Source organism: Chenopodium album, chromosome 18 (genome assembly GCF_948465745.1).
Source record: "Chenopodium album chromosome 18, dcCheAlbu1.1, whole genome shotgun sequence".
NCBI lineage: Eukaryota > Viridiplantae > Streptophyta > Magnoliopsida > Caryophyllales > Amaranthaceae > Chenopodium > Chenopodium album.
The window spans coordinates 32001883-32028438 of record NC_137851.1 but is presented as its reverse complement, the minus strand read 5'-3'; the positions used below and the strand labels follow the sequence as shown (position 1 = coordinate 32028438).

Below are 26556 nucleotides of genomic sequence, written 5' to 3'. Positions count from 1 at the left end.
GTCTAGAACGGCTAAATTGTAGGGATCATAAACAAGACATAACATTAAATTTAATTATACTTGCATAAATAAAAAATCAAAAATAACAATAAAATACATAAATTGGATACATAACCAAAAATTACATCAGTTTTACACGCATAATTATCACTTAAACTGAATTGCATCTAAGGTGAGGACTCAAAATCGGGAATCTGTACACCATCAATTGTGACATATTACACATCCAAATCATGCATCAAGTCGAAACATCCTGTACCAACTTTAGCAGGCAAGCCCAGACAAATCCTAGCCGAAGGAGTCTCCAAGGTATCAACTTCACCATGGGCTGCTGCATCAGTAAGGAACTTGGAAGCAGTTTCATATGACATTTTGCTAAACGGAGATATCGAATCAATTATACCCCCACTTCTGCTCAATGGCCTATACGCGCCCGTATGTGTCATGTAATCAGCAATTAAGGTTAAGTGTCTCATGTCTACTGTGACTCCATAGTGACCAAAAACTGTGAAGATCTCTGTTATAATGGTCGCTCTGGCAGCTTCAACCCCATAAGTACTAAGCATTGCATAAATGTCATTGGAACTAATGTGCTTGACATCCAGCTCATCTTGCATATCCCAAAAAGCAGCAAAATCCACACCAGCAGTCTGAAGAGCAGGACGAGATTCTTTACCTTTTCTCAGCATTGGGATTCCTCCCTTCCCAGAGTCTTCCAAATGAAGCTCCACTACTTTACATTGCTCAATCTTGCCAGCAGTCTTAACATAAACTTTCTTAGCTACCTTCTCCGCAATCTGCATCAACAACCATAAATGAGAAAATGAAACATAGTTATATTCAGGGAATATCTTGTGGAAGATAGTGATGTAACTATAATATGATCCAACTAAAATATGCGTACTCCTCGGAGGGATATACTCAAGTTTGGAGGAAATTCCTACAGCGCACACACCACTTCTAACATCTTCTTCAACTTAAAGTTTTAGTGCTCACCTGAAGACATATACTGGAAATGCAAGTATTTGCTTTTCACCTACAGTTATAATATATGCATCCCTAAATATTTATACCCTTAGATATTAGTAGTAAAGAAAAATTATGACAAATTCACATGTTGATTTGTGTAATTAACATGCTATTTTTAGCCTCTTATACTTGGCACGAGGGTTGTATATTACTAAAAACTTTTTAACTATGGCCATCCCTGCACAACTAATGTTGATCACATATAAATGACAAAATAAATTAAGTTTCTCCACTTCGTTAAGTTTCAAATCAAAGAGCAGCTATGCAAAAAAGGCAGTCATAAACAATCATAAATAAACCAATTACTAAGACAGGATAATGAAAATTAATGGAAAGAAATCAATTTCAGCATACCTGCGCCAGCAATATGTGTGGTTCATTTGACAACTTAAAATGGACTTCAAAAAATAGTCCATCACAGTCCACATATATTGCTTTGTCATTATCTGATTTTTTTCTTTGATAAGCTTCTCGTTTGTCCTTTTGTTCTTCAGAATCAGGACCAGAAGAGGTTTTCAGTACATCATTGTCCTCAGATACTTCTCCATCTTCATCTCCATTCTCACGATCAGCTACAGGATTTCCCTCCTCAACTTCTTCTGAGTCATCCTCATACTCAATCTCATCTTGCTGTTTCCTTTTTCGTACTTTTGACGAATGATCCCCCCCTGCTTCATTGCAATCATTGTCATCATCTTCATCATCATCATCATCATCTTCTTCTTCTACTGTCTGTGACTGGCTCCCAAAGCCATCTTCATCCATATCTGCTGAACCTTTTGGCTGGGATTCAGATTTGATACCACATATTCTAGAAAGCAAAAGCAAATGACTTTTTATAGCAGCTTCCATCTCACTCATATACTCGTCTAGCAGGGTACTGTGACAGTCTTTTAATGTTATATCAGTGTGAGGAGGATAAAGTACAGGATCATAGAGCTTTATTTTAAGCTTATATATACTGCAGATTTCATGTTTCTCAATTGCAAATGGCACAACACTAACTTCCATGCTTTCTATCATGTCAGCAACTGTGATCCTCTTCAACATCGCAGCAAGTTGCTCTGCATCATCCCTGGAAGTGTCAAATATACTAATCAGCAAAACTTCCAGAAAGAAGGATATCAATAGATATACAGTTGCAACATTATATGCAATAAGTTGTTCAGAAGAAATTAGAGCAAGGTAGGAATGTGACAGAACAAACAGGAATTAAATCTCTATTTCTGCATGGAAAAATGTGAATGTGAAGAGGTCTAAAAATGTTAATGCAAGGAAAAGAATTAATTTTCATGCATTTATTTATTACTGAAGCATATATGTTGTATTTTGAAACATATCCAACTCTGTCTAAAAGTTTCCACAGGCACAAAAGTTTTCAATCTACTTAGGTTAGTACTTCTGTACTTTGTTCACCTTTTATAACCTTAAGTCTAGCTTTGCTATGGTTATGATTTTACACATCAATACATACCTGTCTCCAACTTTCCGCCAATGGATAGTGAACTGTGATTAAAACAGAAGAAACAGGAAAATAGAACTCACTTAGCTTTGCACTTGAGCAAAGGACATGTCATAGTTGGAGTCCTAATAGATTTTGATGCAGTCATTAATATCTCCTGCAGACGTGGAATTCCTAGTGTCACGTTCATTTCACCTCGACCGGCATGATGGAATGTATTCAATCTAAAGTTTCATAATCACAGATACAAAAAGTGCATCAATTAGAAGATTCCTATAAAAAAGAAGATAGTATGAATGTTACTTATAACTAGGCAATAAAAAATTTAGATAATTACGCATGTTTTGTCCATTTCAAATTAAATCTCTAGTACATAGTTTTGAGGCAATGTCAATAGGTCAGAAGCCAGAACAGGTTCAGATAAGAGGCTAGAAAAATACAACTAGGAAAATACATTCGTACAAAAGTTTACAAAGATCAAAAACTGAACACAATTTCTAAAGATAATTAAAGACAAATCTTTTGGCAGTCAGCTTATGAAGAACAAAGATGTAATCAAAGAACATTGATCCTACTTGGACATGAGTAGATATCCTTTCAAACCTCTTTTTCTTTTTTTTTTCTTTTTTTTTTTTTTTTTTTTTTATTTATTAATGTGATATACTATTCTCTCAAGACTCAGACATCCATTCAAAAACTTCTTGTGATTAAGAAGGTGATAATAATAAGGTAACTTTGAGTTTCAGAATCGTGGTTGTCATTAACATTATTTCCAAACATCGAGTTTTACCCCGACTAGAAATCTCAGCTCCAAAACATTAATCCAAGAAGTACTAAAAAAAATCTAGCACTTTACAGAATATTCTTTGAAAAAAAAATCTAATTTCAGATTTATTTGAGAAAATTTAGTCCAATCAAACTCCTTTGAAGGACATTGGCATATGGCTTGGAGCAGGTTAAAGCAGAGCATCATCAATAATGTACATTCACCCCTCTTCTGCAAGTGAACTGCAGGTTCATTGAGGATTCAGCATTTCTTTGTACAAATAAAGTAATGTATTATAGAGCAATTTCATTATATCTACTGTTGCATTGATTGCATGTTCGGAAAACCAAATGCTCATAAAGAGCTAATTTAACCCATATATCTGCTTCATCAACTGTCTTGAACCTAAATGCAATGTAGCAACTTTTGAATCACATATTAAAAGCTTTTTAACAGCAGATTACAAAAAAAAAATTTCAAACATGTAGCTACTATGAGGAATAAAGAACTCACGTCATCTGTGTAGATGGTTCTCCAACTGACTGAGCTGCAATTATTCCAACAGGCTCCCCAGGTTGTGCAAGACTCCTGTAATATTTGTTCTTAACCAATTTTAGAAAGTTCAAACGGTCCTTTGGGTGACCTTTATAGAATTCTTTGGCTTCCTTGGCAAGTTGATTTGGTACTTCATTATCTTCATCAATGTACTTGGATAAGGATCCATCATCGATTTGACTTAAAGGATTTGTGCTAACAATCAGCGATTGATTCTGGAAGTATAAAAAAATTAACAGTTAAATAAGTATAAAAAAAATAACAGTTAAATAAATTAAAATAACATTGTAGGATAAAAACAAAGCCCAACCAACGCTAATGCCTCATATTCATGCATATAGTTCTTCTTGTGAACATCGACTCCATCTTCTCCATAGCGGAACTGAATGACAGAACCATCTGCATCACGAACTGTGTAGTCATATTGAACGCTGAGGCACTCAAGATTTTTAATCAAGCACCTTTGAAGGTATCCGCTGCGAGACGTTTTGACGGCTGTATCCACTAACCTACATAAACATAATGTACATGAATCAAAAAGCAAACCATTTAAAAAAAATAAAAAAAAATTAATGAGTGGCATGTTCTTTAAAAATAACTGTTCATCTTGTCATTAATGTCTCCACTAACACTCTCATTAGAGCCCTAAGTTGCAGTCAAAAGAAAATGTGCTACGCAGTCCATTCTGAAAAACAAGGTCACAAAACATATACAATGGACTATCTATATTCTAAACAAATAAAGGAACTTTAGCTCACTTTATTTGATAACAGTTTACTCGGAACTGCATGGTCCAACCCAACCAAAAACTAGATTCCTACTTATATTATGATCTCTTTGGGAAACAAAAAGGACAACCATCCAGTTAATGTTCATTTTTTTCCAGGAAACATAGGCCTGGAATATTTCGGTCCCACAGGGAAAGATTCAAAGCCTGTAGGTGACTTTTTCTTCATAGCAATATGATGAATTTGAGCTACAAATCTACAAAACATACAAAATTAACTTAGCCTATTTACTTCCTGATAAGTGGATTTTCCTTGCTACTTAAGATACTTTAAGAGTTCTAAACTTCCACACGATTGTTTTTTTTTTTTTTTTAAGGGAGGCGGGAGAGGAATTATTTTAAACTAGTGTTGTACGCCTGAGAAGCAAGGACTGAACAAATTTACCCTTCACGACCAGCCATGCAGTGGAAATAAAATTCTTGGGGGCGAAGGCCAGTAAGATAACGATCACTGATAAATCCTCCAGCTCGAGCTGAACAGTCCCAAGGGACAAAGCAAGGTAGCGTCTTTCCAGAAACCATTCGAGGCACACGTTTCCCTTCCAACTCTTGTTGACCCAACAGAAGAGAGATTTGTTGGAAGTTGAACTGCCAAAAGTTAAAAGAAAACTGAATCAATCAGCATTAATATGACAGCAGCACAAACGCAACAAGTGTAGAAACCGGCAGTCTTGGAGAATCTAAACTCGCTGGAAGGATGTAAGGGTCATGTAAATAAACAAAAAAAAAAAAAACAAAGCGGTAATCCATCATAATAAACCACGCCTATTGCATAGCTCCACCCATTATCTTTCATCGTATGAGATAGCCAAGCCAAGCACTACAATATTCCAAACATACACACTGAGATAGTGAGATGCCTTCAAGTCCTCGAGTTACCAAGTAACACAAAAACTCTAAAGGGATCCATAAGTGTATTTTGGTTGGAAACTTAACCAGTTATTCTATGAGGTCTACTCTACTTCATATATATACCACAATACCACTATAAGAAATGGGAATGCAAACCTTGCAACTCCAAATACAATATAAAATAATATATAGTACTTATAGTCACTATTGCTATGTTAAGCAAACTAAATTACATCATTTTCTTGTCCAACAAGTATTCTTCCTTCCACCGTTTCACGATACATTATACTTAAGCAATTGTTGTCACCTCTAATTGTACAAGGTTGCAACATCCTTATGAACCTTTATTATGTAATTAATTATGTACAGACCATGAACATTAGCTATATGCTGAACCAGTGAAACTATTTGTAGCAGGCAGCTACCTATCTTGACTCATTAGACAAATTAAATAGTTGTAATTTATCCTAGTATAAGGAGATTCAATACAGTTTAGATATCTAAAATTTATCGGAAGGATCTGAGAGTTGCAAGGCAATGGTAAAACCAAACGCCTTACTTAGTGTGTGACTATGGCACAGTGCAACAGTGTCATTAGCAGTAAAAATATAACTTCTCCAGGCACAAAATCATCACAGGCACCTAGGGTTCAACTTCAAAGCTTCAGCATGCCTCGAATGAAGTAAGAGGCGTTATAAAACACACATCTCTAGTCCACCATAAAACATAGGATGTGCTGGGTAGGGGGAGTTGAGGTAAAGACTCATTAAAACAACAATTATTCTGATTCTAATTTCTTTACTTTTTATCATTGGGATACGTTTATCAGAGTATAAGCATCTCATGTTAATATTATTACGATGCTGGATAAAAAGCATTCATTGTATTAATTTTCAGAATCATTTATAAGCATAGGCTCAGCATGTACGGTGCTGCACCTTTCGCTTGCTCCCTATACCATAGCCTTTGAGATGCTTTGTGCCTCAAATTACATCAGGCTTTTACATTCATATTAAATTATAGAAAGTAGAAGAATATCCAAGCAATAAAAAAATCAAACTGAAGCAAGTCAATAAAGTCAACAACTTACAGTGCCACCTTTAGCTCCAGAGAGTGTCATGAGAGAAAGACAGTTCTTCCGAAAAGGCTTAATTAGTCCTTCAGGGAATAGCTTAGTGACCGCAGAGCTCAGTGTATTAAGCTTACTTCTCATCAACCCATCAAGAAGCGCTATTGCAGATTCTCCATTACGCCGAACTGCTTTTTCAATTTCGATTTGCATCTCTGAAAATTCTGGACAGATAGAGGTACACAAAAATGAAATCAGAAAGAATTAAAAACAAAACAACTAACATTATTAGAGTGCCATAATTACAGAATCAAAACATACTGCATAACAACAAGCCCCTTACAGCTATTACATCAACTAAAGGGACGACTTTAAGTCCGGAAAAAGGATTAGGCATACATTGAATGTCTCAACTGGAAATCTAGGATATACGGCCAATAAGATTCAGAACACAGAAGCTCATGGATTATAGTAAAGTACTACTGTGGACTAAAACTGATGCCAAAGAGGGAACAAAAAAAAAAAAAAAAGAAAACCCTTCATGTGAATCTATGTTCAATAACCTGTTCCTCTATACCCATCTTAATGTGTCCTAATGAGAGAAGAGACAGAGGACCAAAGCCAGGAAGATATTTAAAAGAAACTACAATAAATGAAAGCTCTTATAACACTTGAGTGGCACATAAACCCAGCAACAGACAGAACGCAATAAAGTATTTGAGAATTCCATTATATATATATATATATATACATTGTGAAAAGGGAATGTTATGTGAGAAGGGTGAGAAAAGCTGTCAACAGTTGGATTAGTTTAATCTGATGGCTCATATCATCCATTCATTAATGGCATGATGGTAAGTATGTGAAATATTTAGCTCAAAGTGTACCTTGCTGTATATGGGATACATGTGCCTTTCTTAGGAGTACCTTTCTTCCCCAAACTCTATTTTTCCTCCATTTTTTTGGCCTCCTAAGCTATTGAGCTAATCTTTTTCATACTCTCCTCCATTTTCAAAGCTTTATTTCAACAATATATACATCAAATTTATTTTATAGTTTTACAATCAGATATGAAAAACTTTTTGTAAACTCTAAACAAAAATGCTATTGATGTATCTCTAAAACATTTTGATGTATCTATTGAGCATTGATGGTGATGTATGTGTAAGATAATTCTATTGTATGATTGTATCTATACGATTCTTCTATATTTAGCATCTTATTTGTTGAGCTCATCTCTGCTTCTTCCCCTCATAAATTACCTTTAAATTTCATATGCCGTTGTCAACCAAGGTCATTGTTTATAGCTAGCTGCAGCAATATCATGATGTATTTGTTGGTAGAGAAAGACAGAAAGAGGGGGTTTTGGTTTTCAAATTTAATTAATAAGTTTATGACACTAATTGAATTCTAACAAGGCTTGAGAAAGAGGTGAGTTTCTGTAATGGGCATGTGTAGGCGTTGTATTGCCGATATGTCCATATTTAAAAGGAAAAAGGAGGAAAAGGCTTGATGTATATATGATGTTATTTCAATGTATCTATAATACACATTGGATGTATCAGTTCTATATACTTAATGTACCTTTATTTCTCACGCTTCCCACCATAAGCATACTTCTCACCGGATCCTAACTACATATACTTCCTCAGTTTAGTTGCATCACTTTTGTTTTCATAGACTCCTAGACATTTTTTGGGTAGAGAGAAAAAATAAATGGGGCCCATGTGGTAGGAGAGAGATAGAGAAAACTTATAAGTTAAAAAGGATAGTGATGCAATTAATTTAAAACTTCTTTTTTAGTATAGTGATGCAATTAAAAAAAAAAACAAAACAAAACAAAACAAAAAACAGAGGAAGTAACCTATGGTAACCACATATATATGTATATATATGGAAGTCTAAAAACCCTCCTCTATGGAATTAACCTATGGTAACCACAATAAAGTACTCCCTCTGTTTTTTTTTTTAAAGGGTAGAGTTGTGAATGCACAGAGTTTTAGGAGGTTTTATTGATTTAAATAAAATAAGATGCTAGTGGGGTAGGTAGGATAATTAGGGAAAAAAAAAAAAAAGGAGCCCAGGTTTATAACAGAGATAAACCTGGTTGTTTCTCTCACACAATTAGTATACTACAAATGCATGGGTTTTGCTGGCCCATTAAAAATATATTTTGTACTTTATTTGTCATATGGCAGTGACAGATGGAGATGACAGACGTTAGCAAACATTTGCTAATGGTTGCAAAATTCATCATCTTCCTCCTCCTATCTTTTTCTTTCTATTCATCTTATTCTTCCTTCATGTACATCTACTTCTTCCCGCCTTCGACTCTGCCAGCAAACCATTTCCGGCGGCTGAAAACAAAACCCGAATAACAAAGGGAGAAATAAAGGGCATGGTAAACCCTAAAGGGTATGTATGCTTTCCTTTCTCCATTGATTTCGCTTGTTTGATTCTGAAGACTGAAAAGTCATTAATTCTGCCATTGAACAAGGTTGAAGCAGGAAAGAGAATGTCAATTGAAGAGAGAATGGGAAACGGCAGTTAAGTCAAAGTCAAATGGTAAATACATAAGTACCCTGTGATAAACAAGAATTGATTATCTCTGTTATAGACTTGTATTTACCTAAAAAAAATGTAAGAGAAAATAGTGGGGTTCTTATTTTATTGAAAAGTAAAAGGATGTGAGAGGGAATGGGAACCATTCAAGGAGTGAGAAATGATAAAATAAGTGAGAGTGGGGACCATTGGTGGGTAAAGTTAAAATATAAGGAATATCCAAAAGAGGAAGTGTGTCATTTGAAAAAAAAAAACGGCTGAATAAGGCAAGTGTAGCATTTAAAAAAATGTAAGGAGTAGTTGAGAATACAATTATAAAATATATGGAAGTCTAAAAACCATCTTCTATGGAACAAGCAGATGATAACCAATGGGAATGTGAAAAAAAATCCGCTCAATGTCCTTGAAAGGGTAATATTAAGAGACTTTTACAGTAATTCTGAATAGAAAACAGGACTGATTTGATCAGCTGTACCATACCAGCATAAGAAAGGCTCTTGCCGAAACCTCAACATATTGTACTGCTCTAACAAACATCAGAGTGATATGTGATTTGACAATGAAATCAGCTTTATCAAGCTTGCCTTTTCTTTATATAAAAAGGCTCAACAACATGCCTTGCACAGTTTTCAAATAAGTAATGGGAGTATAAAATGGGGATAAGATACAAGGCACAATCTCAAAGAAAACTAATCTCACATTCTAAACCTAATCACTTCATGCTATCTTCATCCTAAGATAATAGTCACAAAAATAATTTTGGATGTTTGGACTTTGAGTAAAGTTGCCAAATTTCCTGATATAGAACAGATATGATTGGATAGCCTAATATACTACCACCCACTTTTAATTGTAAGGAGTTGACTGAGATTGTAAGGAAATTTTGTTGAAATTATGTTAGATCTAGGACAGCAATGATATAATTTTTTTCCATTTGAGCAGGGAGTGTATAAATTAACACAAAGCTACATCCTATAGTCAAGAACTTTGCATTGAAGAATTGTCATGTACCTAAACCTTCTTTCTCGCGGCCAATAAATTGCTGGTGAACCTCCTCGCCACAATTATGGCAAATATCAAGCAATTTTTTCCTCAGGATGTCATAAGGTTGTAATAGGAGAATATCATCAACTCCACAGGTAAAACCATGCAACTACAAGACACAAGAAATTTATAAAGATAAGTCAAAATGCAACACGTACATATGTACACAAATCATTTCGCATTAGGTGAAAATCAGGCTAATAAGAAGGTTGGGTAGCCACCTGCAGGAAAGCTGTGAAAACACGACTCAATACAGAAAGCAAGGTTCCTGCAGCATTAGACCCGTACATCTCCTGCACAGTATGAACTAAACCAAACTTCCCAAACTGTTCCTTGTCAATAACCCCTTGAACCAGCTCATTTTTGTAAACAAACACAACATCTTCATCGATGCTGTGGCTGGGGTCCCTTTGAATGTTTATTGCCGAATCTCCAGCAGTCATCTTCTTAGAACTCCGACTTTTCTTCTTTTTCTTTTGAGAACCCTCTTCAGCTGTCTTAAGATTTTCATCATTCTTCCGTTTGGATTCATCCCTCCCAAAATATTCTCGAGCAATTTTAGCACGCTTTTTTGCAGTAAATGGTAAAGAACCTCTCGTTACGTGATTCAAGATGGCAGTTATAACCTACACAAGAGCGATTATAGACTGTAAAAGTTTATTCAGAAAATCAGAGAGCTAACAACAAGAAATACAGAAGACTGATATGTTACTACAGAGAAATCTCATAAGGGTAATTCAAACCTGCTTCCCTGTCCAAAGCATCTGTGGTTTAATTATAGCGGGTGGATGAACCTGTATAACATTTTCTGCATCTACTACAGATATTTTCTTTCCAGATTTGGCATTCAGGGATGATGCGCCAGAAGAACACACACCGGACATATATAGAAGCTCATTAAATTCTTGTAAGGTAAGAAAAGTATCTCTCTTTGTGAGAAGTACAGCACCTACAATGTGATCCTATTCACAAGTATGAAAATATGAGAAAAATAAGATATTGAGGACAGATTAAGGTAAATTATAATCAATCATATGACCCTCATTTTATATAAGAACCTGAATTAAGGCTCTTTTAGGATCACCACGAGTAGGAACTATATATTGGTTATCAGCATTGACAATGTTGTAAGCTTCAGCCCGAGATATCTCATCTTGTGGAAAGTGAACGTTTATTTCATCACCGTCAAAATCAGCATTGAAAGAACTGCATAAAGTCAGCAGGTAGTGACAAGTATCAGCAGCAAGAACCTTGCAGAATCATAACACAAAGCCATATTGTAAAGGGTAGGAAACATACTCGCAGTTTGCATAATGAAAACGAATAGTCTTCTCTCCAGGCAGGACTCGGACCTTAAGTGCAATTATACTTGGTTTATGAAGCGTCGGCTGAGAAGCATATAAAATATTAGAGTGACTAAAAACCAAGGCGGCAAAAGTAATCACATAAAATATTATTGTTATTGTTATTCTGAATAGGCAAGCTCGGTTGACTAATGCCCAACCAACTCCTAAACAGTCAAACACATCCATTGATTATTTCCTTCTTTTTTTACAATAACAATAACAAGAACAATAATAATAACAATAACAGTAACAATAACAACAACAATAACAATAACAATAATAATATATAAATAAGTAAAAGACATACAAAATTATAAATGGCATATAGAAGAGCAAACACAGGACCCCAAATATTACAAGACCAAAAAGACAACTCTGGCATAAATCATGGCACAGATATCCCAAAAATCCAAACTACTTAAACATAGGCACAAAAACAGGGGCAATAAAAATAAAATAAATAAATAAAAGCACCTATTTACAACGCAATTCATCGAGGTAATTTCACCACAGAAGATCTAGGCTTTCTGAATAAATCAACAAGAATCTCTGACTCATCCCGAATTCAGATGCTATGACCTAGTAGGCAGAACAGAAAATTTCCACAAGCAATGCTTTCCCTTCTTGGTGGTTCCAGATATTGGAAAGTTAAAAAATTTTGTTGATTAAACAACATATTATAGAATGATCATTATGTTGATAAATCAGGGTTTCTTTTAGTTTAATCAAATAAGTTCATCTTCAATAAATCAAGGTAAAAGAGAAATGTAAGAATAGATTTTTGGAAACCGACTGTTCTAGAGAGGTATGGCCTACCTTATCCAATGAATTTCCACACATGCACCAACACTTCCAGAAAAGAATGAGGATAAATGGTATGAGGAGACTTGCTGATAGTAATTATATGCACTAGGCTAAAAGTAACCTTTGAAGTATTATTATTGGTTGTAAATCATTGCTAAACTTGTTAGTGTGGAAGTGAAATCAATGGCTTGAACTTGTCAGCCTCTCATTGTGTTCAAATTATGTTTCCGTATTGATGTCATCCATAGAATAATCCATTTCCATTATCAGACATGATAATCTTTTTTGGTCTTGTGACAATTTTTTGATCTCCTTACCTTATAGCTGAGGGTGGGGAGGTCTGTGACAGTTCAATTCTAAGGTATATTACTTATCCCTCATTAATCATATGGGGAGGGGACTCCCTTGGAGCTAACTTTCAGAATAAGGCACACCCAAAGACGCATCGATTGATATCCAACCAATCAACCTCCCCCTTTGTGCCCTCATACCAATGGTGGAGGATCTTATGTTGCACTGGTCACCCAAGCCTAGATATCCCAAGACCATTTTTGTGTTACACTACGTTATAAACCAATTGCACGATATGGGACTTGAGCCTGACAGGCTAAGCGATAAACCTAAATTCCAGAAGCACTCTCATATCAGCAACATAAAGGGAAAGACGTTAGTCTTATATAGTTTTAAGGGCTCTACTTAATCCTTCCTCCTGAACTAGCATTGGCATTGAGAAACCACACATACTTCCACAATGGATTTGCTATTTCACTGTCAACACTGACATGATTATAAAGAGAAGAAAATGCCCCCAAAAATTAGTCCCACATAAGAATATACCAATTATATTTTCTTAAAAAAAAGCAGAAGAAAAGAAGACTAAGAGCAAAACCAGCATAGCTTCTCCTTTATACAAATGGAAAGCAACTTTAATTCTTCTTAAGTTCTGGGAAGTCAAAGTAAGCAAAATACATAACAAAACAGAAAATCTATAGCCTAATATTCATCCCTTTGCTGCAACACATTAATTTATCTTCTCAGGTTCCTCATTTTGCAGTCACTTCCCAGAACCACACTACAGTTGAAACAACCAAAAGCAATAATCCAATTTTAACAGCAAAATAATTAAGTTGATTCATGAATTTTTTATTTTATACAAGTACCAACAACTCGAAGGGAACTACAAGCATTTAACTATAAGGACTCACATATGCTCACATAGGCACATACACAAGAGGATTAACAAGTTTTAACATAAGTTAAATACAAGTACACATAAATGTACACATCATCACATTTTTCCCACAAACAGATCAACAGTAGATCCACTGCCACATTCCATTTTTCAAACAACTGTTGTTTCCTCATACCTGTCGATTCACCAGAACTACGTCCCCATTGCGCAAGTGACGGTGTACAACCTTCCCTTCGTAATCATTACTGAAAGACTTCCCAGGTTGGGTTGTGACTCCTCTTGAAGAAGGTAATTTTCTTGCAAAAGCAATACGAGATTTCCTGATAGGTGGTAGTTTTGATGTTATTTTATCAACATAGTGTGTGGCCCCAGGATGAATATCAGGTCCATTAACAATTGCTTCTCTTAAGCTTGTCGCATTCCATGGAGTCACTCTCTGTGTAGACAACATTAATCGAACAACTTTAATATCCAATATTAGCACTTAGCATGATCAACAGAAAGTAAGAAGAGGAGGGGGAAGGGGAGGCATTCTTCAGGTCACCAAATTACATTCAATTGTAATCACTTAATGACTTATTAGACCAAGTTTAATTCATTGTTCATGTAGCCTAATCAGTAAGAAAGAAAAAAGATAAGAAAATATCAGATTACTAAATAAAAATAAATAAATAAATAAATAATTCGAGAGTTCTAGCATACATAAATAAACCAGGTTCAAAGTAAATGCAGCTAGATAGAGGCTTAAACAAGTATACAACCATTGAAAATATAGCCACATATGAAATAAAAACATAGATAGAATGAAAAGTTCAATCTACAGAGACCTATCCTAGTACACCAAAACATGGGATCTCAAAAAAGAGAATATTTCTCTTTCAGTCTTTCCAAACGAAATATAATTTTAAAAAAATGTACAATAAATGTTTAGTTTACCAATAATATTTGTAGAAACAAACTTTTGTCAAAATTAAGACAGCTTGATGCTCACCGTCAAAGGATACTATCTTCAACAATGTCATAAAGAGAAAACAATACAATTTATGTGATCTTAATTATATAAGATTGTATGCAATGTCTAAGTACATCCATGGAAATCTAGAATCTATTTGAGATCAGTGACGAACTAACAAAAAGTGTCGAACTAGTCCTAGAGTCAACAATGCAACAAGGGAGCTTGCTCTTGGCCATAAGATGCTACACAAAAATTGCATTAGATCTTCCCATCAAAAAATTAAATTAATGAAGATTTGGCTACTTAAGATAAGAAATGGAATACATCACAAGATGAACAATGGCAAAACGAATGGGAAAAGGTGATGTGAACATATTATATACTTCTTATATTCAAGTGAAGACCAAAGTTGGCTCTCATATGTTCACATTGTAATAGTATACATTGAGAAATATCTAACAAGACCCCACTAAACTTCTTTTAACTTGCGTAACATCACAGCAGATTGTCACATGATGGTGTGTCAATAGTGTAAATAACTAAATACCCAATTGTTACAATAATAAAAGAACAGAAGGAGTATATAAGTATTTTAGTACGCATAACACGTGAGGATTATTTCCCAAGAAATGTTTTGGGAGCTATTTCAGAAAAATCTATATTAAATAACAGTCCAATTGATGGTTTTTCCTCATTTAAAATACTTGTTCTCTTAGGTGAAAAGTTATTTCCATTTATTCCTGAACTTCTTACTAGGAATAATCAGAATGAGTGTAATACATGGTCAGGAAGGATACCTGCAAGTGACTATCCATAAAATCTTCTTTCAATACTACAAAGGATGCATAAAATAAAAAAAATAAAAAATAAAACATACTTCATTTCTTATTACAAGCAACAAGCTGACTTTATAATACACTTATTAAAAGTCAACTTGTCACATATATATATATATATATATATATATATATATATATATATATATATATATATATATATATATATATATATATATAGAAAGAGAGAGAATATGACAAGTCTGGAAACCATTTGCCCCCAGCCAATAGAAAATATCACTAGGCCAATTATAAGTTTGAAGGAAAAGACCAAGAAGTTCAAGATAACATGAAACAGCATGATGATAATTGATAAGATCAAATCTCACCTCAGGGTAGGTCAACTTCAATGCAAAAACCGGGGGAATGCCAATCTCATTGACTGCTAGATATGGATCAGGTGATATAACAGAACGACAAGCAAAATTAACTCGTTTCCCCATCATCTTCTGCCGGAACAAACCCTCCTTTTTTTCCAGAGATTGACATATCCCAGAAGCCAATTCTCTTTGTCCAGGACCTGTTATTTAGACCAAAATGGACATACATTCAGCTCCTGTCAGAACAGCCTGGTTGGGATGAAATATTTTGCTGCATTCTTATTTCTAACATGAACAAGATGCATTCACACATGCTCTAGCAAAACACTACACAACTTTTTTTACAAGGGACAAAAACATGAACAGCTAGGAGAGCTGAGAAAATTTTGTGTCTATTAAGTTATGCATCACAAAAATTCCAAGATAACGCCACAGACCCATACAATACCATCGAACAGAAATAACAAAGATGCTCTATCAAACAATAACTCTTGACCAGAGGACCAACTCCAATTCTGCCATTTCATTCCAAATACTACATTAAAATGGTCAAGAATGCTGATATCCAGTGAAAATTCTGCCCATATGCCTCCTAAACCTATTATAAATTCATAACCAACAGGCAGATCCAACTATATAATTAGAAATTTATCTTAATGCTCAATCTCAACAATATGCTTGAAAGATAAATAAACCAATTAAGAAAGGAAAACATAATTCATTATATTATCACACAAAGAAAGTTATAGAGGCCATTTTATTCTTTTTGGAGGGCTATTAGAGTTAGGGCCCCTAATCGCACCATAAAATTGTCCATTTTGCTCCCTTCAGACTAGCATAGCCTCCATATTCTGTGATAGCTGCTTGTAATTTACACCTTTCGTCCTTAAATAAACTTCTCAGTTTCTATTTATGATTGTCTAAATTTAGAATAAACTCTGCCTTTCTAGATTAAAAGACCAAAATGCTTGTACTGACACACATGTTCAAACAAGTATATCATGAGTTCACACTACTTTTAAGGTCAAAGGAATGCTTTATAATTAACAGAGAAACATCAGGTCCCTGTAATAATGTGACTTGTTAATTTTCAGAAAATAGATTTTAAAGTATTGTCTCTTGGCAAAGGCAATTGAGAGGTGGACTGAGGGAGGGAGACTAATCAGAGTATATATGCATGTTTGTGTGAGTGACATTTCAAATTAAGCACAAAGTTCTTATGGATTTACTACTAGGCCAAAATGGCTTAAATTGAAGTATTGGACCCAAAAGGAAAGTTAATAAGTTGACCAAAACTTTGTATTAGATCGGATTATATTTGGTCTATCAATATTAATAAGGTAAAATTGTTAAAAACAACCTTTTAAAGCGACCACTTTGTTAGAATTAGAAACAACTGTTTTGGTGGATGAAACTAAAGATGGGGTTAATGCCAAGTTGGAACAATGGAAGCAAAGGTTGGAATCTAGAGGTTTAAGTTAAGTCGGAGTAAGACTGAATATTTGGTATGCTGATTTGGTACTCAGAGGGGGACAGGCAATGATGTGGTGAGTTTGAATGGAAATGAATGGAAAAGACTTGACCATGAGTGATTGTTTTAAATATCTTGGGTCGATCATCCTGAAAAATAGGAGCATTATCAAGATGTGGCCCACAGGATAAGTCAAGGTGGCTTAAATGGAGAGCGGCCATAGGAGTGTTATGTGACCAAAGCATTCCCTTACAATTGAAGGGAAAATTCTACAGGACTATCATAAGACCAATGTTGGGCTTCTTAGCTTCTAAGAAGGAGCACATTAAAAAGATGGCGGTTACAGAATTGCGCATGTTAAGGCGGATGTGTGGGAACACTCTAAGAGATAGAATCAGAAATGAGGTTAGCCGCAAGAAAGTAGGGGTGGCAGGCATTGCAGACAAACTAAGGGAAAATCGTCTGCGTTGTTTTAGGCATGTAAAACGGAGACCCAAGGGTGCACCGGTGCGAAGAGTGGAAGGGTGGGACCATGGAGAGGCTAAACGAGGGAGAGGAAGACCAAAAAATGACTTGGTTGGAAGGAGTTACGAAGGATATGAAATACATGGATTTGCATGAGGATGAGGTATTGGATCGTAAGGGATGGAGGAGGAAGATTTTTGTGGACAACCACACAAAATAATCATATTTGGTTCATATACCCAACCCCATTTATGAGATTAAGGCTTTGATTGATTGACTGACTTACTTCAGACCCCCGATTACAAAATTTTTTGTCAAAGACAACCTAAACCTACTTTTCGGTGTTGACCCTTTAATTTCCGGCATTGAACATAGTGTGCTTGTCACAATGTCACATGACCTCTTATTATCCTACATGTACCCATTTTGCCTCCAGATCACTCACATAAAACCTCTATTCTTAAACTCCCTCAATTTGGAGACAAAAATTAGTGTTCGTCATTCACTTTGCAACTCATATCTGCAGTTACAAGTTCCATTAATGAAGACTTTCCAAATACTGTAAGAATTAATTGATGCAAGTCATACAAACTTTCCTCTTTTATAGGGTTTTTTTAATTTTTTACGTTTTCTACCATGGTTAAAAACAAAGGGAGGAGGAAACTTGCATTATCATCTAGGAGGTTCCGGAGACCATAAAGCACATTTGATATCCTTCAAATAAACCATGGCTACTGCATAATTAATAAACCGCTCGTCAATAAATCGATTTGAAAAAATTTGGGGAAAAAACCCCTAATTTTCAATAATCCTCAATTTTCAAAATAATTTTATACATTAAAGAAGGAGAAGCACAGTACCTGTTCAAAATTGAGGTTGAAGACTTTAAATTGTAGAAACAATTAGTTTTTGGGAGTAATTAACCCTCGACACCTTGTTGAAGACAAAGGATGAAATTGAGGAAATGAGAGCGCAGGACTTTTTTAAGTAGGAATGTGGAGGTGGAAGGGGTGCAATTAGCAAAAGTAAGGGTCACGTGACAAGCACACTATGGTTAATGCCGGAAAGTAGCTCTAGGTTGTCTTTGACAATAAATTTTGTAATCTGAAGTAACAAAAAAAAATCATAAGGTTGTTTTAAATACAGTGGTCACTTTAAAAGATTGTTTTTGACAATTTTTCCTATTACTAATAATGATAATACAATAAATTGCATTTGGACTACTTGAAAACGACTTTTATGCTCAGAAACAAAATGTTCCAAGAAGAATTAGTAGCGGGTTTATGTCAAATACTATATTCAAATAATATTTAGACTTTGAAAAGTCTATAAGAATTTGGAATCCATCCAATATACACACTTATGATTAGTGGAGCATGGAATCCCAAAGATACACATTACTTTGGTACACAGGGGGAAAATGCATATGTTACTTTTTATCCCGACACTACTTAGTGCTCATCCTTACTCATCCTTATTGGTTAGCTAATAACACTTCTTCATTCCGTCCCTCTAATTACACTACTTCATTTCTTGTTCCTTATGTTCCATATGATATACTTTCAATTTTGATTTTCTTATTTATTCTATCTTATGATTCTTCTTTTTTTTTTTTTTCGTGACTATATCTGAGCTTAGGTTAGTAGCCATGCGAGGCATAAAGTGGCAATGACAAGACAAGTTTTTGCATTTCTATTTCATGAACCAGTTTTTTTTCCCAATTTAAGGAATACCTACTATACTACTCACTCATTTTTAAATACTTGCTCCACTTTTCATTTCCGGTCGTTTTTAAATACTTGCTCTATTTCCTTATTTGGAAAGTTTTTACAATATTTAATTAGTTTCTCTCACCTAGCGAACCCACCATGATTCATACTCCCTCCGTGTTTTTTAAGTGTTACAGTTTGACCGGCACATAGTTTTAGGCAATTTAATTGACTTAAATAAAATAAGAGGTAAATGGGGTAGTTGGAGTATTAAAAAATTGTAAAAGAAAGATAGTGGGGTTAATAGTTTATTGAAAAGTAATGAATGTGAGAGGAAAGATATAATAAAAAAAGTAGTAGTGGGTTTGAGTGGGGACCATGAGAGGAGAGAGATATAATATTTTAATGTAGCTTTTTGCCCAAAAAAAGGAAGTGTAACACTTATTAAAACACGGCCGGATTTGGTAAGTGTAACACTTATTAAAATACGGAGGGAGTATTATATTAATTTCATATTCTCTCTTGTCCAATTCTCTCCACTGCTTTTCCCTTTTACAATTTTTTATTCTTCCACCTACCCCACTACCTCCATATTTTATTACTTTCTCCAATTTCTCCTAAAACTCCGCGCATGAAGAAATGGAGCAAGTATTTAAAAATGGAGGGAGTATCCATATTTATGATTAAACTATACAACATAAATCATTTGCTGAATCCACTTTTAAGGAAAAATTCAAAAGCGTTTTTTGAACTACTTGTACTAGATGATACCAAAAAATGGTTATGTTTTAGGATTCACACTCTTTAATAGTGTTAACAAAATTTTCACAAATAATGCCTCATGTACGTAATGAATTCAGCACCTGGTATGCCTTGCATGTCTTGTAATGAAGTTTATAATTAGATTTTTTTTTATAATAATATCACAGTAGAAACTAGAATAGGTTGTAAGAATTCGGTTTTGAGGAATAGCAAAAAACAGCTCAAGTACTTCTCATAAAGGGTTCTAATTTTATAACAAACAACTGCAGTAAAACATAAAATGAAGGTCCTCTGATCCTCTCCATTAGCTAAAAAGACCTTATCGATATATATATGAATTCCCAAAAACATTAGATTGTTAATTGGCCATTGACGTAATAATAGCTTTTATTACAATTCCAAAAATAACACATGACTAACAAGTCCTTGGTTAGACAAACATTAAGGAACATGGACTGCAGCTTGTATGGTAAGGTAGGACACAAGGTAAAGGTGAATAAACAAAAATACAGACTGACCTGCTGCACTCTTGCTATTGAAAAGAACATTTACAGATTGTTGAAGATTCATCCACCTACTAAGAATAAAGTTATGTTCAGCATGCTGCTCATAAGCATTTGCCAAGGATATATTAGACTCCAAAATCTTGCTCAGTAAAACTGTCCGAGGATGCTCCATCACCTAAATAAACAATTATAACTCTTTATAGATGTGCATGCATAAAAGCCAGGGTAAAAAATTGACATTGATGAACAACCAGTGCAATCTTCCCAAGTCAGTTAACCATGGTTAAGAATCAATGAAACTGCCCCAAATTAGATGAATGCAAGGGATAATACAGCTGAAACTTACTAATTCCCCTCCCTTAGAGGGCGGACGAAACTTCAATGGAGGTACTAGAAGAGTTTTTAAGAAAAACATCATAAAAGCAGCTTTCTTCTCATATGTAAATCCTTGATGTTGCTGAATATCACAAACAAACGAGCAAAATCGAGCCTCATTTTCCCATAGACGCTCTAATATTCCTCTAACCTGCAATTATTGGAGGAAATTACACAGTCATTTTAAGTATACAAATAACTATCGCATCAAAAGAATAAAAATGGAAAAGATTTGAGATAAATGAGATCAATGGTAATGATTAATGATATGAACAAGGAAAATAACATACTTCTGTTGGTAAAAGAGATCGTGACTTTTTCCACTTCATAAATTCTAGCTGCAGGTCATCTTTTTTTTTCCTTTTCTTACGCGATGCTAATTTTCCATCATCATGATCCTCAGCATTTTCTACCTCAGACAAAGCATTATCATCATCTCCTTCAGCCAAAGGTCCATCCAACCTATGCCCTTTGATGATATTTGCTTTTATGTTGCTATCATTTAAGCCACCCTTTTAAATAAGAAAGTGAATATACGTATCAAGAGAAACCAAAGAGATCAAATTAATAATCTCATTATATTACCAGATTTTTGTGAAAAAGTTAATGCATCCATGATGAAGCTACAAGAATAAACTTTCTTCATTAAAAGTGCTAACATAGATTTTGTTCTGTTAACATTTCCGTAGTGTTAACAGCAATATGACAATCCCGCAGTTTAAGCATTAAAGCTCAATAGGATAGCAGAAGTTCACAATCGCACAAAAGAGAGGAGGGGGGTATTGATTATTGAGCAGAAGACTTCCTTTGCTAACAAAACAGACAACCCTTCCCACCCTGACTGTTCATCATTCTCTTCAATGTTTGCTTAACCAGACTTATAATTATGGTACAAACTAATACATTATAATTGGTTACTTTGCCATTTTAATATAAATTGGTAAAACCTACCATGATCTATTATTAGTTATATAATGATAAGACCTCAAATGTGTCAATATAATACTGAAACGCATAGTTATATTTTTTAAAAGGTAAATTTTTGGTGATATGCTCTAATAATTAATGTTCAGTTTTTCAAATCCGATGAACTAAACAGTAACTTAAAAGCAAAAGAACCACACAAAAAAATGTGGTTTACAATTAGGGGTGTAAATGAATTGATACTTCCATAAAATATTTGCGAACAAGCTCAGTCAGTGATCGATTGTTAAGTTAACAAATAAGCCTAAATAAAAAATTTAAGCTCGTCAATTTAATGAACAAAGCTCAAACAACATTATGTTCGACTCGATAATGTTTGTCAACGGCTCGATTAAGTTCATTTATAAGCTTGTCCACGACTTCACACCCAATTATAACAGCTCGTTCAAGTTGAAAAAATCTCTATTAAAACTACTTTAGTATATATATTACTAGATTTATTACTCGTATATATATATGTAAAAATAACAAATTATCAACATATATAGGCATGAAAACACCACCATTATCTTTTCTATAGAAAGAATAAAAATATCTTATACTTACCTCCTTTTCTTTTGTTAACACATTCTTTTTTAGGATGCTTATTTATTTGACACGTTTCCTTTTTGGGTAAATTTTATACCTTGCATTTACTAGTGTACCCCACTCGCTTTATCATTCTCTCTCATTCTCTCTCCTCTCCTTAATATGTGTGCCTAAATTAAACATGTCAACTAAACAAAAACGGAGGAAGTATTAAACTGAGTGGATGCACTAAAACTTAAAAAATAAAAAATAAAAAAAATAAAACATTTTTTAACGACAATTAGGGCTTGTTTATTTAATCCATCTCAATTTAAGATTGTTCATGCTACAGCTACCAAGAACATTCGTGAACAAAATTCGACTAAGCTAAACTTTTAACAAGCCAAGCTTGAACAAGATTTTTAAAAGCTTGTTCAAGCTCTAGATAGCTCAAAAACTTATAATTTTTATCAAGCTTAGCTCGAACAAACAGACTACTTGGCTCGCATTTACAACCGTTTTTACAATGTAAAATGTAAAATAGGCAAATGGTTACAAGAAAACAATTTCAATAAGAAACCAGAAGTCCACAAGGACTCTACTCAATCTGCATGCTCTCAGTAGAGAACACAAGATAGGACGCAATGCACCCAAATACGTCCAAACATTCAATTGTTTCTCGGAGTAATCAATTATTACTAACTAAGATTATTCTTTATGTTTTCCAGCATAAAAATGAAAATGGTGTTGAACACAACATGATCTTCTATTTCTCCATGGCGAATGTGTACATGGCATAGAAAACATCCAGGAATTGGTGTCAAATTGTTAAAGTAATAGTTTGCGATTGTACCCAATAATAAATTCAAACACATGCATAATCTATATAATAGAAATTATTTGGCAAAATATGAAGAAAACAACTAGAAAGGGATGTAATTGACAAATGACAATTATGTCACTTTTAAGGGTATTTTTAGGATAGTCTTTTGGTTTATTTTCCAATTATTTCTCTCGTTTTAACCTTAATTTCTCTTATTTCCATCATTTGTCTTTTAATTATAGTATATTTGCAGCTTTATCAGGTAACTTAATTTCAACGCTTTCTTTCATTTTTAGTTTTCTTATTATTAAAAGTTATTTTATTTTCATTTACTTTGTTTTATTTTAATATTTTGGTTATCCTAATTCCCACAGTAATAGTAATAAAAAAAGAGACATGGTAAATCCTAAAGGATGGAAATCAGTCTGAAATTGTATCAACTCGATGCAAAACTGTTACTTAATAACCCTTCTCATTTTATTTGAGCAAGTGGACTTATGGAGACCGAAAGACTTGTAGACTGACAATGGAGCACATTCCATACCACAAGTGACAAGTCACCTCACTAGTCACTAGTACAGGAGTTCTAATAGAGAGGATTTTTATGTAAGTGCAAAGAGTTAATTGCTCAAAAGAATAGACAATATTCTCAGAAATTATGGGGCAAAGGCAAATTAGCATTTCAAACACCAAGTAGCTTCTATACAAAACAATTAGTAAGACAACCATAGCGATAAAAAAACAGTTTTTAATGGGCTGAAGGACATAAATTAATTTACCATGTGAAACCAACCAAACGTAGGCTTAGTAATGGGAGGATTCTTGGCACCACAACGATTACATTTGGGACTTCGTTTCTTCAATAAACTTCTCAAGACTGAAAGTGCTTCGGTAAGCTGAAAAGAGGTCAAGTTACGATGCTTAAGGCCCTCAAAAATCCCACCAAGGCTTTTATAACTGTCATCAGGATACCCATTTGAATTATCTAGCTCTCTGGCCCCAACAATATCACCCTTTGTTATAAGGTTCAATTTACAGATGCACATCTCAACCTGTAGTCAAAAAACGAAATTATAAAATTAGATGACCATGAAACTCTAAGGAAAGCATTATTTTAAGTTAATTTGTCAAGGCAAGATTTGCACAATTATAGAAAATACCTCCTCTGGAGGTGCCTTAAAATGGTAGCAAGCCAAACAGGTATTCTGCAGTATTCTGTAGAGCATATCGAACAATAAAGGGTGATAAACCAATGACACGAAATCTATATGACCACAATGTCCGGGGCAATAGAAGGCACGATGACCACAAGTTTTGCAGCTGCACAGAAATGCAAATTATTAATATGATAGCAATCTGAACAAAATAACGCAATATAATCAGCATGAAGATGATTAAGGAGTAAATAAACTCAAGTGTAAAGCATCTCCTTCCCTCCTCTCCTACACAATTAAAGACACCCCTTAATCATGTCTAATAAAAAATTACTTACTGGTAAAAAAAGGTTCAATAAATCTAATACAGGGGTTTTAGGCGACGCGGCACGCACACGCACATGCACTTGCGCATGCACGCCACATACACACACAGAAGACAGAAAACAAGGGTTATTACAAGCCAAATCTTTCTGTTGTGAAAGATTTTTTAGATCACAATTCTACAGTTCTTAGAGCAGTATGGCACCAACCATTATTGCTGATTAAAGTTAAGAATTTTGTCACACTCTCTTATTGTCCATTTTAAAATTAAATGTCAATGGAGTTTCTATTTTCTTTTACAATATGAAACACAAAAATGACAAATAGTTAGCATCCCATATCCAAAACACCCCAAAACACAGAGAGTCAAGGATAACACATAGTGCAAAGTACGTAGTATAAGGTAAGCCATTCTTTCAACGCATTTATTCAACAACGTAATACACTCCCCAGTTCCCTCTACATTATTTCCATTACAACATTTTCTTCCCAAAAACCGTGTACAGATACTCCAAATATAAACTTAATATAACCTTTCCGTATTAATTCCACAATCCGAATTCGTGACTCACCAACATATATTTGTCTATAGGTACAACAAATATATACTTGTATTTTTTTAAAAACCGAAAAAATAAATATGCCAAATTCAATAAAATTAACAACAATAAGGTTTGGAAAATTAAAGGAACATACAGACTATGATCATCCGATGGACCTAAAGCAGGATCACACAGACCACCCGGCTCGGGCCGGCCAACCAAATTCAATATATTACGGTTCGTAATTTTGACTACGCTAAGCTTCCGTATCTCTTCATCCGTCATAACACCGAAACGCACTGCCGCCACCGTCTCCGACGCCGACTACAAACAAAACAAAACAAAAACCGCAATTCAACAAAATTAGCTATACATACAAAAATTGTCCGAATTTATCAAACACACGAAATAAATTCAGCAAACAATAATTGAATTGAAGAAAAAAGTGGAATGAAATACCTCGGAAGTTTGATTCATATTGTGAAGTTTAGATTGAGATTTTTTGGTAGGGTTTGATTGAGGGGAAAAGAGGGAAGCAGGTGGTGGAAGTGGTGGTGGTAGAAGGGAGAAAGGGAGGAAGAGAAATGAGGCGGGGTTTTACTGGAAGAATTGAAGTGAGCTGAGGTTTTAGCCTGTGAAAGAATTTTTAAGGGCTTGTTTTGTTTAATGGGTGGATTTGTAAAATAAGGTCAGTGAGTTTTTTGTTGCTTAAGAGAGAGAAATATGCTCTCATCTACTGAAACCCTAAGACCCTTAGCCCGCCGTATTCGGCTCCCCTGTCTCCTACCTCATTCATTTTCAGTCCATTTTCAAATTCATCTAAAGAATGTGCAGTGTTATTAATGGTTAGTTCTCCTTTGGTTTCAATCCGTCCTTGATTCAAGTTTGTCTTCAAATTTGAACTACAGCAATTTTGCCGTCAACAATGGAGTATCAAAATTCTGGGTTTTGACTCAGTTTCCTCTTGAGCGCTCCTCAATTATGGGTTTGCTGCTTACTCTCCTCCTTTTCCAATTTAAGGATTTGTCACATCTCCATCCTCACAAATTTGGGGTTTATGAGTGTTCTTCATCAAGTCAGGAGCTCTTTTTCTTATTAGATCTCATACGATCGGTAACTTTATCCTTGTTTTAATTTGGTTTTGGTATTATTACTCTCTAAGCATGTACTTTTGGGCTTTTCAATTTCAATTGCCCTTCTTCCTTCTTTTTTACCCATATACTCCTGATGATTTTCACAAAAAATTTCTATTAACCCCCCACCTAAACACTACCCGTGTTCTTTATAAATTTGGCCATGGTTTGATCTTACTTTATCAATTCCTTTTAATTTGTTTTGTAGACTTGTTGTACTAC

At 34.5% G+C, this 26556-nt stretch overlaps 1 protein-coding gene across 1 annotated transcript; it reads right to left on the bottom strand.

Annotated features, from left to right (window-relative positions):
• Nucleotides 1-83: 83 nt before the first annotated feature.
• Nucleotides 84-26001, bottom strand: LOC145592372 (DNA-directed RNA polymerase I subunit 1-like). Its single transcript, XM_081648818.1, has 21 exons — nt 25661-26001; nt 25356-25525; nt 24342-24501; nt 23961-24233; nt 21158-21379; nt 20839-21018; nt 20505-20667; nt 15589-15779; nt 13644-13904; nt 11426-11514; nt 11185-11332; nt 10870-11088; nt 10348-10752; nt 10094-10235; nt 6542-6744; nt 4985-5187; nt 4123-4321; nt 3771-4027; nt 2575-2715; nt 1384-2104; nt 84-797 (listed from the first exon to the last, which is right to left on the bottom strand). Exons 1-21 carry the CDS (start codon nt 25676-25678, stop codon nt 219-221), a joined length of 4944 nt encoding a protein of 1647 aa, XP_081504944.1. The 5' UTR covers nt 25679-26001; the 3' UTR covers nt 84-218.
• Nucleotides 26002-26556: the final 555 nt, after the last annotated feature.

What these genes read in the sequence shown, in the direction of transcription:
- LOC145592372 (XM_081648818.1), bottom strand. An exon ending in TAGTTCTGGTGAATCGACAG is followed by an intron (nt 11,515 to 13,643) that starts GTATGAGGAAAC and finishes TATGCTTCTCAG; the next exon opens with CCGACGCTTCATAAACCAAG. An exon ending in CTGGAGCTAAAGGTGGCACT is followed by an intron (nt 5,188 to 6,541) that starts GTAAGTTGTTGA and finishes AACTTTTGGCAG; the next exon opens with TTCAACTTCCAACAAATCTC.